This window comes from Cryptosporidium andersoni (assembly GCF_001865355.1).
Source record: "Cryptosporidium andersoni isolate 30847 chromosome Unknown contig_21, whole genome shotgun sequence".
NCBI lineage: Eukaryota > Apicomplexa > Conoidasida > Eucoccidiorida > Cryptosporidiidae > Cryptosporidium > Cryptosporidium andersoni.
Window position 1 is genome coordinate 211,863 of NW_027122817.1, and position 12,989 is coordinate 224,851.

The following is a 12,989-nucleotide window of genomic DNA, read 5'->3' on the forward strand; positions in this document are numbered from 1 at the left end:
TAAATTTGCATCATTCTTGACATGTCGGGTAGTTTTTTCAATGGCGGGAAGTGTTTAGACAGCTGGTTAGGTAAAAGCCCGCTATAATAAGTTTCATTTTCCTACGGTAATCCCTCTCTTCTCCTTTGTACTTGAAGCACTCTTCGTTATAGAGCTGGCAAACCAAAATTAGTTAGAGATGAGGGCTAGTTTAATTTATGGTAATTATACTTAGTATTACCTGTGAAGGTGCAAATTCCCTTGAGTTTCAAGGGTTCCTTGGGAAATCTTTGAATTAATGATGATGTGCTATATTCCGTGTTTCAGCAGAATTTATTGATTCTATATCAATAATATAGTGAAGTAAAATAGCAATAGTCTGATTACATCACTACATGAGTTATGTGAATCAATTGTATCCATTGATACTAATACTAGTTTTTTTTTTTGCACTATGCCACAGGAATCATTTACTAATATATTGATTACCGTCCAGATAGGTGCATATATTATAAGGTGGTTATTTAGGAACTCCTTTGTGATGATACAGATCATTGGAGGCTGAGGACTATCGACATTATTTATGAAAGTGCTCACAAGTGAATTTTAGTATAAATATATCTAGAAGGCAAATTTTACCATAGATTTAGTTTATATTGCTCTAAGTGTTTTACTAATTTTATTACTACTAGATACTAATTTATATGGGCCCCAGTAGTGAATATTTCTCTATACAACAGCCAAATATAGAATATCTAGCTTTTGATTGGTATAGGCGGGTTATGTGTTGTTAGCTACTAGTATTTGTCATTTGTGACATTTACAAATAAGTATGGATATAGTGACGCTTGTATCTGCTCAACATGGTCTGTACTCTTTAGATGTTAATAATGGACATTTATGTAAAGTCTACAAAGATAGTACGACTTCAAGAGGTGGAGCTTCGTATTTTGGGGAATCTTACAGCTATATAGCAGCTTTCCAGCAAAACAAAGCTGTTTTACATATATGGAATGTAACAAAAAGCGAGCCAATATATAAGGCTGCTATGCCAGAAGTAATTACAAGCTGCACATTCCAAAAAGATGGAGGAATACTATATGCTGGTGGTACAACAGGAACACTCTATGTCTGGGTAATGAGTACCGGGCATCTTGCCAAATGCTGGCTAAGTCATTTTAAGTCAATCAACAAAATAAGATTAATAAGAAATGATTCATTACTCGTCACTTCTGCTGATGATGGATACATACAGGCTTATTACTTGTCCGACATTTTTAGTAATAAGAATATTCCAAGTCCCCTTGCTAGATGGCCAATACATTGCTTGCCTGTTAGGGACTTCGTTCCAAGAAACCTAGCTAGTAATTTGTTTGAATTCTTTCTTATAAGTATAGGGAGTGACAGAACTATTAATGTATTGAGTTTTCAAAAAAATCGACCTCTTGCAACGGTGGTTTTACCTTATCTACCTAGTTGTTGTGAAATTAGTTACTGCGACAACTACATTATAATTGGGACCAATAATGGAGAAATAAATATTATTGGAACTGAAAACATAAAAAATTCTGATTTATCAGCTACTTTAAAGTTGATTGGTCATACAGGCACTGTTAAGGTTTGTCAGCTTGCGAATAATCGTTTGGTATCATCTGCCAATGATGGTATTAGAATCTGGGATATTACTTCTCAAACAAGTCTCTTACATCTACCACAATTTGGAGCTTCAATTATCTCAATTATAAATTCTTCTTTGCAATACAAAGATAATGAAAACTACACTCTATATTTCAGGCCATTTCAAAAAATTTTGACAAATATTGAGTGTATGAATGAAGTGAATATAACATTGAAATCAAGAAAACTCAATTTAATAAAGAATATCAACAACACTCTAATAAATTGTGATCTCCATGCTTATTATTATGCAACTGTTGCTATGGCAAGAAGAAAGCTTACTGGCAACTTAGATTTAGATCCAAGTACAGGCCGAGAAACTACAAATAACTTAAGGAATACCCCAAGAATGCTGATACAATCAATACTACAGAGACATATAGATATAGAAATTATAAAAAGTAAAAGTATAGATATAACAATGAACAGTGTAGGGACAGGTTGGTTTGAAAGTAAAATACATCCCTACAATATGTTAAATCAAACTCAAAAAGTAAATACTAAGCATGTAGAACAGTTACAAGTGGATAAAAAGACCTCAATAAAAAAAAAAGATATCACAAAAGTGCAGAAAAGTAGGGGGGAATTGAGAAACTTGTCAAAGGCTATCGTCATGTCTTGTCATAGATTATCTAGGGGGTGGATTAGTTCAATAAAATATAAACATATTCTTCGAAGAACCCCTAGGCAGCGAGCTTCCGTGGCTTAGTCGGTTATAGCATTCGGCTGTTAACCGAAGGGTCGACGGTTCGATTCCGTCCGGGAGCGTTTTTGTCCTTTTTCCTTAAGCCCGGGAAGGCGGGAACCAGCTCCTTATAGATTCCCTTTAGATATATCTTCTAAAATCTATGAAACTATTTACTTTTCCGACTGCTTACATTTTAGTAATATTGAAGTTAGTTTGTACTTACGGAACTATTTAGAATTACTTCTAATATATTGTGCAACTTGGGAGGCTCTTAACCTGATAAATCCCTGGCAGGATCAATTCTCCTAATACTATTGTTTGCACCTAAATAAATGTTATTCAGTCAGCTTTAGTAGAGATACAAAGTGCACCTACTTTAGAATTGTATTAAGCTGTAACAGCTGTCGTGTTCATATTTCTAGATGACCATAATTAGCATGAAGATTCAAACCGGGCTTTCTAGCTTTATTTAAGTGGGGGGGGGCGTTATTAAAGCATCAGTAATGTGCTAAGAGGAACCAAAATTCCATGGAAAAATGGTAAAAAATAAAAAGTATAGGGAAAGTAGTATTGCAGATGATGCATACTCCAATGTGATTTCATCTTCTTCACTTATATCAGATACACCAAGGTCATCAGAATCATTGTGTTCATGGGCAAATCATGGAGAAAATAAACATAAATTGCGAGGTCCCAAGTTGTCAGTAGTAAGGCATATTCGTCGTTTAGCTACCAGGAGAAAGAGTCAACGTCTTATAGCTGAACTTAACAACACGGGAACTCCATCTTCAGTTAGCTCAGTCACCTGTTTAGATGGCGAAAGTGCAATTATGGAGGGTTGGGTAAATAAATGGACAAACATGCTAAATACATGGAAACCTAGATATTTCCAAGTGTATCCTGGATATATTTGCTACGACAAGGGAGCTAAGAAAAAGAAGAAGAAGAGATTTCTGTTGTCTTTTAATTTGTGCCACTTAGAAATATCTACAAAGGATTCACTAAGAATAACTATAAAATTTTTTCAGAATCCATTAAATCCTTTACATATGCGTGCTTTCTCTCTAGAATCTAAATTGATGTGGTTGAATGCCCTTCTCTATTGCATGAATCCGAATATGCCAAACCCACCGCAGCGCACAATAGACTCTCCTCTTAGTTCGAGCTGCATACTACCCTCAGCTTCATACGATTGTGAGCCTCTTTTATCCAATCTACTTTATGAACTTATGAAAGCTAGGAATAAGTTACTAGATGATATAACTAATAACAAGGAGAGAAATAAAAACCTACATGAGTGTATTTCTTCAACTTTTGATCGTTTTATTGGATTGGTTTTTGATATGATATATCAAAAGCTACGCTTTCACAAGAGTCGTGAAAATGATCTATATGATGCTCTCCTTCAATCTTTTAAAACAGCTCATAATCTCAACGCACTTGTTGAATCATCCCCCATTAATGAAACTTCTGAAGAGATGGATACTTTTTATGATGCTCTTTCTGACATTAGTAATCTTGATGTATATATTACCCAGAATTTCAAATTAACATCTATACCTAGTATTCATATTTGCCATACTTGTTATTGGTATATTAATCCATTTAAATATAGGAAGTCTTTACCATGCCAACAAATTATTCCAAGGTTCAATTTATGGGCATCAATAAAAGATTCCATCACTAAAGATATATCTAGAATTACTATTCCTATACAATTTAATGAGCCGACTTCATTACTCCAAAGGCTAGCTGAGAATTTTGAATATAGTGATATACTAGAAAGTGCTTCTAGGAAGCTGACAGGTATTGAGAGACTGCTTGATGTAACAATTTTTTCTTTGACTCCGTATGCATCGTCAGTAGGAAGATTATACAAACCTTTTAACCCCTTGCTTGGTGAGACCTACGAATTTTCCCACAGAGGTTTTAGATATTTTGCTGAACAAGTTGGACATCATCCACCTGTGACTGCTTATTATGTTGAACACCATCATACTTTAGATGTAGCTGAGGGCACTTGTTCTGCAGTCAGCCATCCAAATACACCACTTTATCGTGTATGGGGACATATTAGTGATAAGAGTAGATTTACTGGTCAAAGTTTGGAGATATCTGTATTGGGTAATGTAAACATCACTTTTCCTGGGAGGAACGACTATTATACATATAATCGTCCGCGATTACTTGTACACAACATATTGTTAGGTCGACTTTGGATAGAATTTATTGGAGTCAGTACAATAATTAATCATTCTACATGCGAATACTCAATTGTTGAATATAAGAAAAGTGGCTGGTTTGGAAGTGATTTGAATAGTATTCGTGGTATTATCTTCAATAATAAACATATACCAATTTACAAGATTGGCGGGAGATGGGATGGACAAATATGGTTTGAGGTTTGCCAACTATCACAGTCTCAATTTACAGATGACTCTTCACATGTAGGAGCTCATTTAGAGTCTAATAGTGTACATAAGCCTTTAGCTCTAGGTCTAGATTCATATATAGAGAAAAGTGATGTGAATTCTGAACATAATAAAAAGATTCCATTTAAACCACCTTCAACATCGTACTGCTTGCTCAACAATTGGGAAAAGCTAAAAACAAAGGAGAATAGCAGATCATTGATTTGGTCTCCAAAGATCAAATCTAATTCTAGTGAAAGGTATTTTGGTTTTAGTGATATTTCATTTGAATTGAATGAAATATCACCTCAGTATGACAAAAGTTATCCTGGGGTTTTGATTCCTAACACTGACTCACGTTTCAGACCAGATCAAAGAGCATATGAAAATGGAAATATCGACTGGGCTATTAAGGAAAAACGTAGGTTAGAGGAGAAACAAAGAATAGCTGCCAAGATGAGAAAAAGTGGCGAAAGCGATTACACCCCGAAATGGTTTTATAAGGATTTTGATCCCATCACAAGTGAAAGTACATGGAATTTCAATAAGAAATATTGGCATCATAAGGATAACTTAATTGAATTTACAGATATACCGGATATATTTTAATGCTGAAAGTTACTTTTTTGTAGTAAATTCTATCTCTTTAAAAATGAGTTATTGTGACATTTAACTAGAAAGAATACAAGTTAAAAATTTAAATACTTCTCATTAAGAAACTCAACTATTCCTTGTGGATCATCAGTAAATACTCCATCAACACGCAAAATATTGATGAAGTATAAATATTCATCTTTAACACTGTTGAAACATTTTAAAATTGATTCTGGTCTAAAAGTATATGGAACTACAAGTAGACCAAATTTGTGAGCATCTTCTATAAATTTACAAACTGGATGAGTTTGGAGCTCATTTACTAAGTCATTTATAGGTAATCTCGGAATTCCTAGAGATTGAATAATCCCTTCCTTACTAGGTGATACAACGTCAGCATATTTAGATATTTCTTCAAGTTTATATACATGATATTTCATACCACTTTCAGTTGAATTATCTACTTCGGGACATGCAAAATGTACTTTATCAGTATTTGAGATTAGTTGCACTAAACTAAGATCACTTTTGCTCCTAATATATTTTAGGTTGCTAGGCTCGAAGCTTTGAATAAATACAGGGTCTGATCTTTTAGTCAATCCACGTTTTGCTAGTGATTCTAAAAGTTTATCGGTTATATCACCTAGGCCTCTAACAGCATGGTAGTATGGATACTTTATTTCAATGTATATTCCAATACGAAGAAGATCGCCACCAGTAGCTGTACTATTTCCAAAGCTTAAGTTCAAGAAGTCATCCAAGGTTAGTATAGGATACAGACCATTTAAGGACTGATTGCGATTCCCGTATCTTTTCTCATGAATGCACTTCAATTTTTTAATTTGACCATATGTCAAGTCCCAGGAAAAAATGCCCTTTTTTACGACTGCATCGTCATTATCATACATTAAAACCTTGCTTTCATATTTTCTGAATTCCTCTAATTCATCAATATCTGTAGACTCCGATAAGTTGGGGCTATGTCTCAATATTAACACTCCATCTTTTGTAGAAACTATGTCACATTCAATAAATTTAATACCTTGTTTTATTGCCAGCAAGTATGCAGCAGAACTTTCTTCAGGCTCAAGTAAAGAAGCACCTCTATGAGCAATTGAATGGAAAGTATTTCCTTTCATTGTTGTACCCTGGATAATTTTTATTCCAAATAAGGTGGAAATTAGTAATAATATCATGTTATTAATGATAAATATAGCAGACTTATATATAGCAGATGTTCTGCGGCGCTCAAACAAAATCAATTCTCTGTTGGGACTTTTAAATACTGTAATGTTATTACTGAGTATGATCTACCTCTAATGATTATATAATTCTGTGGTTATTCATAGTATAAATTGGATTTCGATGACTGCTAATCATAGGTACTTATCTTTGGCTACAAGTTTGTCAGATTTATGAATTTAAGAGGATATACTATAGACGTTAATTGTATCTTAAGTAATATTCTAAATCCTCAAGAAATCCAATATTCGTATTTGTTATTTTACTGGACTCCTGTAAACCAGCATTGAGTTCAGTTCAAGATGTAAGTACTCTCATTTAGTGCTTATTGAGTAGTTGTACATTAAGTATATGCAATTTCTTCCTAATAGGAATTACATGGAAGTTCTTTCGCTAAAGTGCTTGTAATTTACAGATCTATAGTTCATGATCTACTTTAAATATATAAATATGATTAGATACAATCGATAGTTACAATAACAAACTCGAAATAAGTATCACTTGCATATGACTACTACATGGTAATTAATAAGGAGAATTTGTCAATAATAATAATGATCGGAAATGTGACTAAGTACTAAATAATTTATAAGCACAAGTATCATTTCTATATAAATATTTGTGTTATAGTCTAATTTCTCTCACAGAGCCAGTACACCAAGACACAATCGAATTCTCAAATATCACTTTTCATTTTAGAATACCCTAGTGGGTTACTACTTTGCCATTTATATGATGACTTGCAGGCATCAAAGATGCTTCTTGTTGCTTTCCAGTTTAGTTCACATTCTGCTTTGTGAGGATTTGCAACTACACTAGCCAAGTCACCTGGGCGTCTATCTGTAAAGTAATAAGGTATCTTTACTCCACTTGCTTCTTCAAAGTATTTAATCATTTGGAGAACTGAGACACCAGAACCACAACCCAAGTTATAAATATCAAGGACTTTTTCATTTGAAGGAGCTTTAAGAAGTTTCTCCAATGCTTTAACGTGGCCTTCAGCAAGATCCATTACATGTATGTAGTCTCTTATTCCTGTACCATCTGGAGTTGGCCAATCACTCCCAAATACATTCAAATGGGGCTTTCTGCCTATTGAGACGAGCTGGATATATGGCAGGAGATTATTAGGCTCTTCTGGGCTTTCTCCTATGATACCAGATGGATGGCAGCCAACAGGGTTGAAGTATCGAAGGATTGAGAATTTGAGGTTCATTGATGAGAAGTAAAGATCTTTCATAATTGTCTCGATAAATAGCTTTGTTTGTCCATATGGGTTAGAGGCACCTAGTGGATCATCCTCAACTAGACTAGTTGATTTAGGCTGATATACAGTTGCGCTGGAAGAGAATACAAGAGTTCTGCAATTCACTTCCTTCATAACTTCTAATAATCTAATAGTTCCAACGACATTATTTTCATAGTATTCAAGTGGTTGTAATACTGATACTCCAACAGCCTTTAACCCTGCAAAGTGAATTACAGCATCATATTTCTCTTTCTTAAATAAATCAAATAAGGCATCCTTGTCACGTATATCGATCTTAAAAAATGGTATAGTAGTACCAGTAATTTGTCCAATTCTTTTAACAACCTCTATGTCAGAATTCGATAAATTATCTAGTATATGTGGTAGGTATCCAGCCTCTACAAGTGCAACTATAGTGTGGCTTCCAATATATCCGGCACCTCCTGTACAAAGTATTTTCATTTTTGTTTTCATCAAGATATGGTGCTAAAATTTTATTGTGAAAACTAATTATCGGATAAATTACCGCATAAAGTATTAAAAATTCGAGCAGAGGTCTAAGTTTGTTTTCTCTATCATTCGAAGAGAAAATGCCGCTTTATCTATTGCTTATCAAAAAGTGCTATTTAGTAATGAAATTGGGTATTTTACTTGCATTTTAGAGTCTTGCAAACCATTATATTCTACTAAACTATAGGAGTTCACTTCACTTATGTGAATTCCAGCTTGGAATAATATAGATAGGTAAATGAACCAGTCTAAATTATATAAAGAGACTCCTCTATGACATGCAGAATTGGTCTCCATTAAGTAGTAAGAGCTCCTCCTAAAAAAAAAAAGTAATTGTATTGGTAAAATCACTCAAAGTTGTGCTGAGACTTACTTCATTCTTTCAAAATATCTCGACTTGACACTGCAGTATAACCCCCCTTTATATAAGTTGCTGTTCCTGTAGAGTAATTCAATAGATGACGTTGGTATCTCTAGTTCCTTCTGAACTTTCTGCTTTCTACTAAGTAAACATATTCTCTGTTTGTTCCTTTTAAAAATAAATGGTATTAACCAGCTTGATTTGTTTGGTAATATATTAATCATACTTGTATAGCTGCTAGGTGAGGGCCAACCCCCCATAGTTGTATCGTGGGCATTGGTGTGAAGGGCGACAGTATGCACACATAAGTGCAGATTTCTTTAGTTTTCTAAATTAGTTTGAAATAATGAGAAATAAAACTGATTTTTCTAACTTTGATCAGTTCTGCTTAGGTTGTTTTAGCTATACAGATTTAGAAAATGTAGATCCCATTCTTAACGGTGGCTTTTCAGTGCTGCTAAAGAAGACATGTAGATTGGATCTACTCTTGGTTGATGATGAAAATAATCAGGAAATTGGATCTTCTGAAAATGTCAACTTCAGAATAATGACTAATGGGCCTAAATCATTCCCTGATATAGTTAGGCTAGAGCTTACAAGTGACAATGACCTTTTCTTTTATTACGTGCTAGATCTAACAGAGCTTGACTTCCACAAGTTAAAGTTGACTCAAAATCTAACATGTGAATATGCTAGATTCACTGATATGCTAGGAAAAATGATCAATAATATTATTGATGATCCATTAATTTACTCAGTTAGGTTCTTAATGAAAAGTGATGGCACAGGTTGTCTGAAATTTCTACAAAATATGGACTATAAACTCTTGGAGTTAGTAAATCTCGAATTTTTGCAACAGTCAGAGGATACAGTCCGGAATTCTATAACCTATAGATATAACTTTTTGAGAAGCAAAGTTGCCATAATGGAAGCGAGATTTATAGAGATATCCAATTTGCTTAGCATTAGAAATCCAGTATTACTTCACTACTTGCAGCGGCGGATTCAGAGCCAGAATAAGCATAATTAAAAAAAAAAAATCAAAGATATTAAATTAGTATTTTAGCCAAGATAATAAACAAATTATTTTAAATTACCTGCTCCCTTGTATTTTCCACTGGTTGCGTCAATTATACCTTTTTTTATGCAATCCTTTATGGTGTCACTCAGTTCCAGCGATGTGAAACTCACTCTCGCAACTAGGTTAGATACTGCTGCTTCTACATTGTCGTATGTTGTATTAGCCAAAACTAATAATGTTGCTGAAACATTGTCACCTTCGTCAAGATAGTCATTGTATTTTTTAAATATACAATACCCATCATCAATATTTTCATCTAGTAATTCAGAAGTTAGAGTATGATAAGGAGAGTGACAGTCAGTTGTAGTATTATCATTTAGTATAGATAATGTACTCACACTTTTCTGCTGGTTTTCATTAGTGCTAAAAGCTATATTATATAGCTTATCAAGAGTTTCATTTTCTATATTTTTGGTATGAGCAGAACTAGATATATATTTCGTCAATATAAGAATGTCTCTATCTTCAAAGTTTTCAACCAAAAAGGATATAATGTCACTGTATGCACTTTGTTGGACTTTTTGCAACATATGCTCATAGAATTTGTAAGCACGTTGAAGTCTTTCATCACTCATTCTGCGAGCTCCTTCAATATTTTCATAAAAGTTTGATACTGTAATTAGCTTTACTTTCGATGAACCTTTATTATATTTCCTTTTTCGTCTAAGTAGACGGAGCATTCTACGTGGAATAGTTGGGCACTTAAATGTTGCAGATCTAGTAAGATCTGACTCGTTACAAGTTCTATCAGATTTTTTATTATCAAATATATTTAGAGGTTTGAGTGCGTTGCATAAACAGCTAAAAAGGTTTCTTGAGGGTTGTTCACTGTCTTGGGTATGTGAATTTATACTTTTCAAAGGATTATTAGTTACGACTGGTGATAACACCAATATCTCAGTAGCATCCTCAGCAGCTGAACATATCTTAGGCTTGTTGCATGACGTGAAACGAAATTTCGTTGCTGATGTAGCACCAATTCTATACTTCCAATTTTTAAGAATTGAGATCCAAGTTCTATAAGCACGAGATAACTTTGAGTTCTCGTTTGAAATCTCGAAGTACTCTTTCATATCAAAGCCAATCTTTTAATATTTGGCCTTAGATAAAGGAAAAAAGCATCGCTACTCAAACTACTTCCGCTTTTCAAAAGCTGATATGCGCCCGGGCAAATGACTCTAGCTCGTATTTTACAGTTGAGCATCTTATTCATAAACTACTATTTATAAAGCTTTTTATAGTTAATACAGAGATTTAAAATACAGCATATAAGTCTTATATTCATGCAAATACCAACTAAAATTCATTTTTCTTTTATTAGAGATGTATAGAATAAAAGCTCTAGAATATTGCTGCTCTCTCAAAATTAAATTTTAAGAAGTGTATACTTATATATATATATATAATTAGTATTATATATTATTTGCAAAAAGATTTAACTTAAAATAGTAATATACATTGAAGTCCATTCAGACTGGTCCAACGGGACTTTTAGTATGTTTAATATTTACATATAAATAAATATATTTGTATTTGGCCTATATAAATAGATTTAAAGGTTTATATTGGAAGTTTAATTGACACAGTACAGAGAACTTTTGTAAAGTATCATATTCTTTTTATTAAATATATCACCATTAGTTAGTCATGAACTGGAAACTTAGAAGATCGTTTTATTTGGCAGGTTTAAGTACTAGAAAGTAAATCATTTAATTTAGAAGTATATGGAGGTTGTGAAATATATGGTCTATACAATATTTTAAGAATATACCGCCAATATTATCGAGTCTAAATATGACATCATTGGCTGCGCTTCTATACTGAACTTTTTTTTATTGATAAATGAGAAAATCAAAGAAAAGTTTTAAGAAGATAAGTAATTCTGGAACTGAAGAGTTAAGTAGTGGTTTTTATGAGTTGTTAAAATATGATGAATTATTATCAAAGGGACTATTATTCTCTTTAGATGAATTGGGTATAATAAAGGCTAATAGAAAGAAAAATGATGAGATACAAAGTAGTATAGAATCAAATAACCTTGAAAATAAAGCCAGTAATTCCCTTTATGGATGGTCTAAGTCACATGTGGCTCATGTTACTGCCTTAGCTAAGAAAAGTCACAGCTTAGGTATTTGTAACGGAACTACGTGTAGTTTGAAACCTGACCTTGATATATGGAAGGACTCTTTATATGATACCTCAAAATTGAATACATCTCATAATAAATCATTGGAGGTACACAAAAAGAAGTACCAAGTAGTACATACTCCTCATTCTGGTCAATCTATTAACCCATTAGAAACTGAAAGGCAAAAAGCTGTAATGCTAGCAGCAACTCCTATACTTGAAGATTATGCAATTACTAATGATTTTAGATTGGGGAAGATTTCATTAAGATCTATATTAATGAATTATTATGAAGAAGATTTACTGAATAATTTATCTGATGAACTGAAGGTAAGATTGTTGCTTCAAATAAACAATGGTAGAATTCCAGATCTGCTTGAGATTGAGCACTGGAAAAAAACTACAGAGGAAAGACCATTAGTCGATTATAAATCTTCAAACAAACATGAAACTACTAGAGTATGCAAAGAGAGCAAAAGAAAAACACAAGCAGATCGCAACAGACTTATAAGAAATCGTAATCAAAAGAGGGTCACTGAAGAGCGTATATTAAAAAAGACTCTAAATAAGGATGTGGATAAAATAGGTAAGTTTACTTTATAGTGATTAAACTATTTATTTATCTTTAGATATATAATTTTTCTTTTAATAGTTTCAATTATAGGTGAGTTAGAAGCTTTAAATAAGAGCCTTGAACAAAAGCGAGAATACCGAGATATGTTAAGGAATGAAATTCGACTTGCACAAAGTAGAGGTTTCATAAATAAGCTACGAATAGGGAAGAACCGTTATATTGAACCTACTATGAATGTATATTTAACTGAAGACGTTCAAAAAAGTGAAGGTTCATTACGTAGAGTACATATCAAAGGTACATTATCAAGTAATATTGTTTCAAATATATACAAAAAAGGACTGGTTGAATTACCTTCCGTGCAAAATGCCCAATATGGGAGAAGATTAATTAAGATTCTACGTAAAAAGAGATTTTCACGAAAGCCGGCTAAAAGGTATTATCGCTTTCATGAAGCAACCTAGTTTATTTTTGTGCATTTCTACCGCCTTCGTTA

General features: G+C 33.2%; 7 protein-coding genes across 7 annotated transcripts; 4 read left to right on the forward strand and 3 right to left on the reverse strand.

The window, feature by feature from the left end:
- Positions 1-811: 811 nt before the first annotated feature.
- On the forward strand, positions 812-2,365 carry cand_015340 (uncharacterized protein; the record flags this gene model as incomplete). Its single annotated transcript, XM_067211769.1, has 1 exon — positions 812-2,365. One exon carries the CDS (start codon positions 812-814, stop codon positions 2,363-2,365), a length of 1,554 nt encoding a protein of 517 aa, XP_067069564.1.
- A 515-nt stretch (positions 2,366-2,880) lies between these two features.
- cand_015350 (oxysterol-binding protein) lies at positions 2,881-5,364 on the forward strand (the record flags this gene model as incomplete). The annotated part of the gene is made up of 1 exon (XM_067211770.1): positions 2,881-5,364. One exon carries the CDS (start codon positions 2,881-2,883, stop codon positions 5,362-5,364), a length of 2,484 nt encoding a protein of 827 aa, XP_067069565.1.
- Positions 5,365-5,444: 80 nt separating this feature from the next.
- Positions 5,445-6,545, reverse strand: cand_015360 (glycerophosphoryl diester phosphodiesterase family protein; the record flags this gene model as incomplete). The annotated part of the gene is made up of 1 exon (XM_067211771.1): positions 5,445-6,545. One exon carries the CDS (start codon positions 6,543-6,545, stop codon positions 5,445-5,447), a length of 1,101 nt encoding a protein of 366 aa, XP_067069566.1.
- A 722-nt stretch (positions 6,546-7,267) lies between these two features.
- Positions 7,268-8,302, reverse strand: cand_015370 (UDP-glucose 4-epimerase family protein; the record flags this gene model as incomplete). Its single annotated transcript, XM_067211772.1, has 1 exon — positions 7,268-8,302. The coding sequence occupies one exon, from the start codon at positions 8,300-8,302 to the stop codon at positions 7,268-7,270; it is 1,035 nt and encodes a 344-aa protein (XP_067069567.1).
- Positions 8,303-9,057: 755 nt separating this feature from the next.
- Positions 9,058-9,741, forward strand: cand_015380 (uncharacterized protein; the record flags this gene model as incomplete). Its single annotated transcript, XM_067211773.1, has 1 exon — positions 9,058-9,741. One exon carries the CDS (start codon positions 9,058-9,060, stop codon positions 9,739-9,741), a length of 684 nt encoding a protein of 227 aa, XP_067069568.1.
- A 53-nt stretch (positions 9,742-9,794) lies between these two features.
- cand_015390 (uncharacterized protein) lies at positions 9,795-10,865 on the reverse strand (the record flags this gene model as incomplete). Its single annotated transcript, XM_067211774.1, has 1 exon — positions 9,795-10,865. The coding sequence occupies one exon, from the start codon at positions 10,863-10,865 to the stop codon at positions 9,795-9,797; it is 1,071 nt and encodes a 356-aa protein (XP_067069569.1).
- Positions 10,866-11,634: 769 nt separating this feature from the next.
- cand_015400 (uncharacterized protein) lies at positions 11,635-12,957 on the forward strand (the record flags this gene model as incomplete). The annotated part of the gene is made up of 2 exons (XM_067211775.1): positions 11,635-12,505; positions 12,584-12,957. The coding sequence occupies 2 exons, from the start codon at positions 11,635-11,637 to the stop codon at positions 12,955-12,957; spliced, it is 1,245 nt and encodes a 414-aa protein (XP_067069570.1).
- Positions 12,958-12,989: the final 32 nt, after the last annotated feature.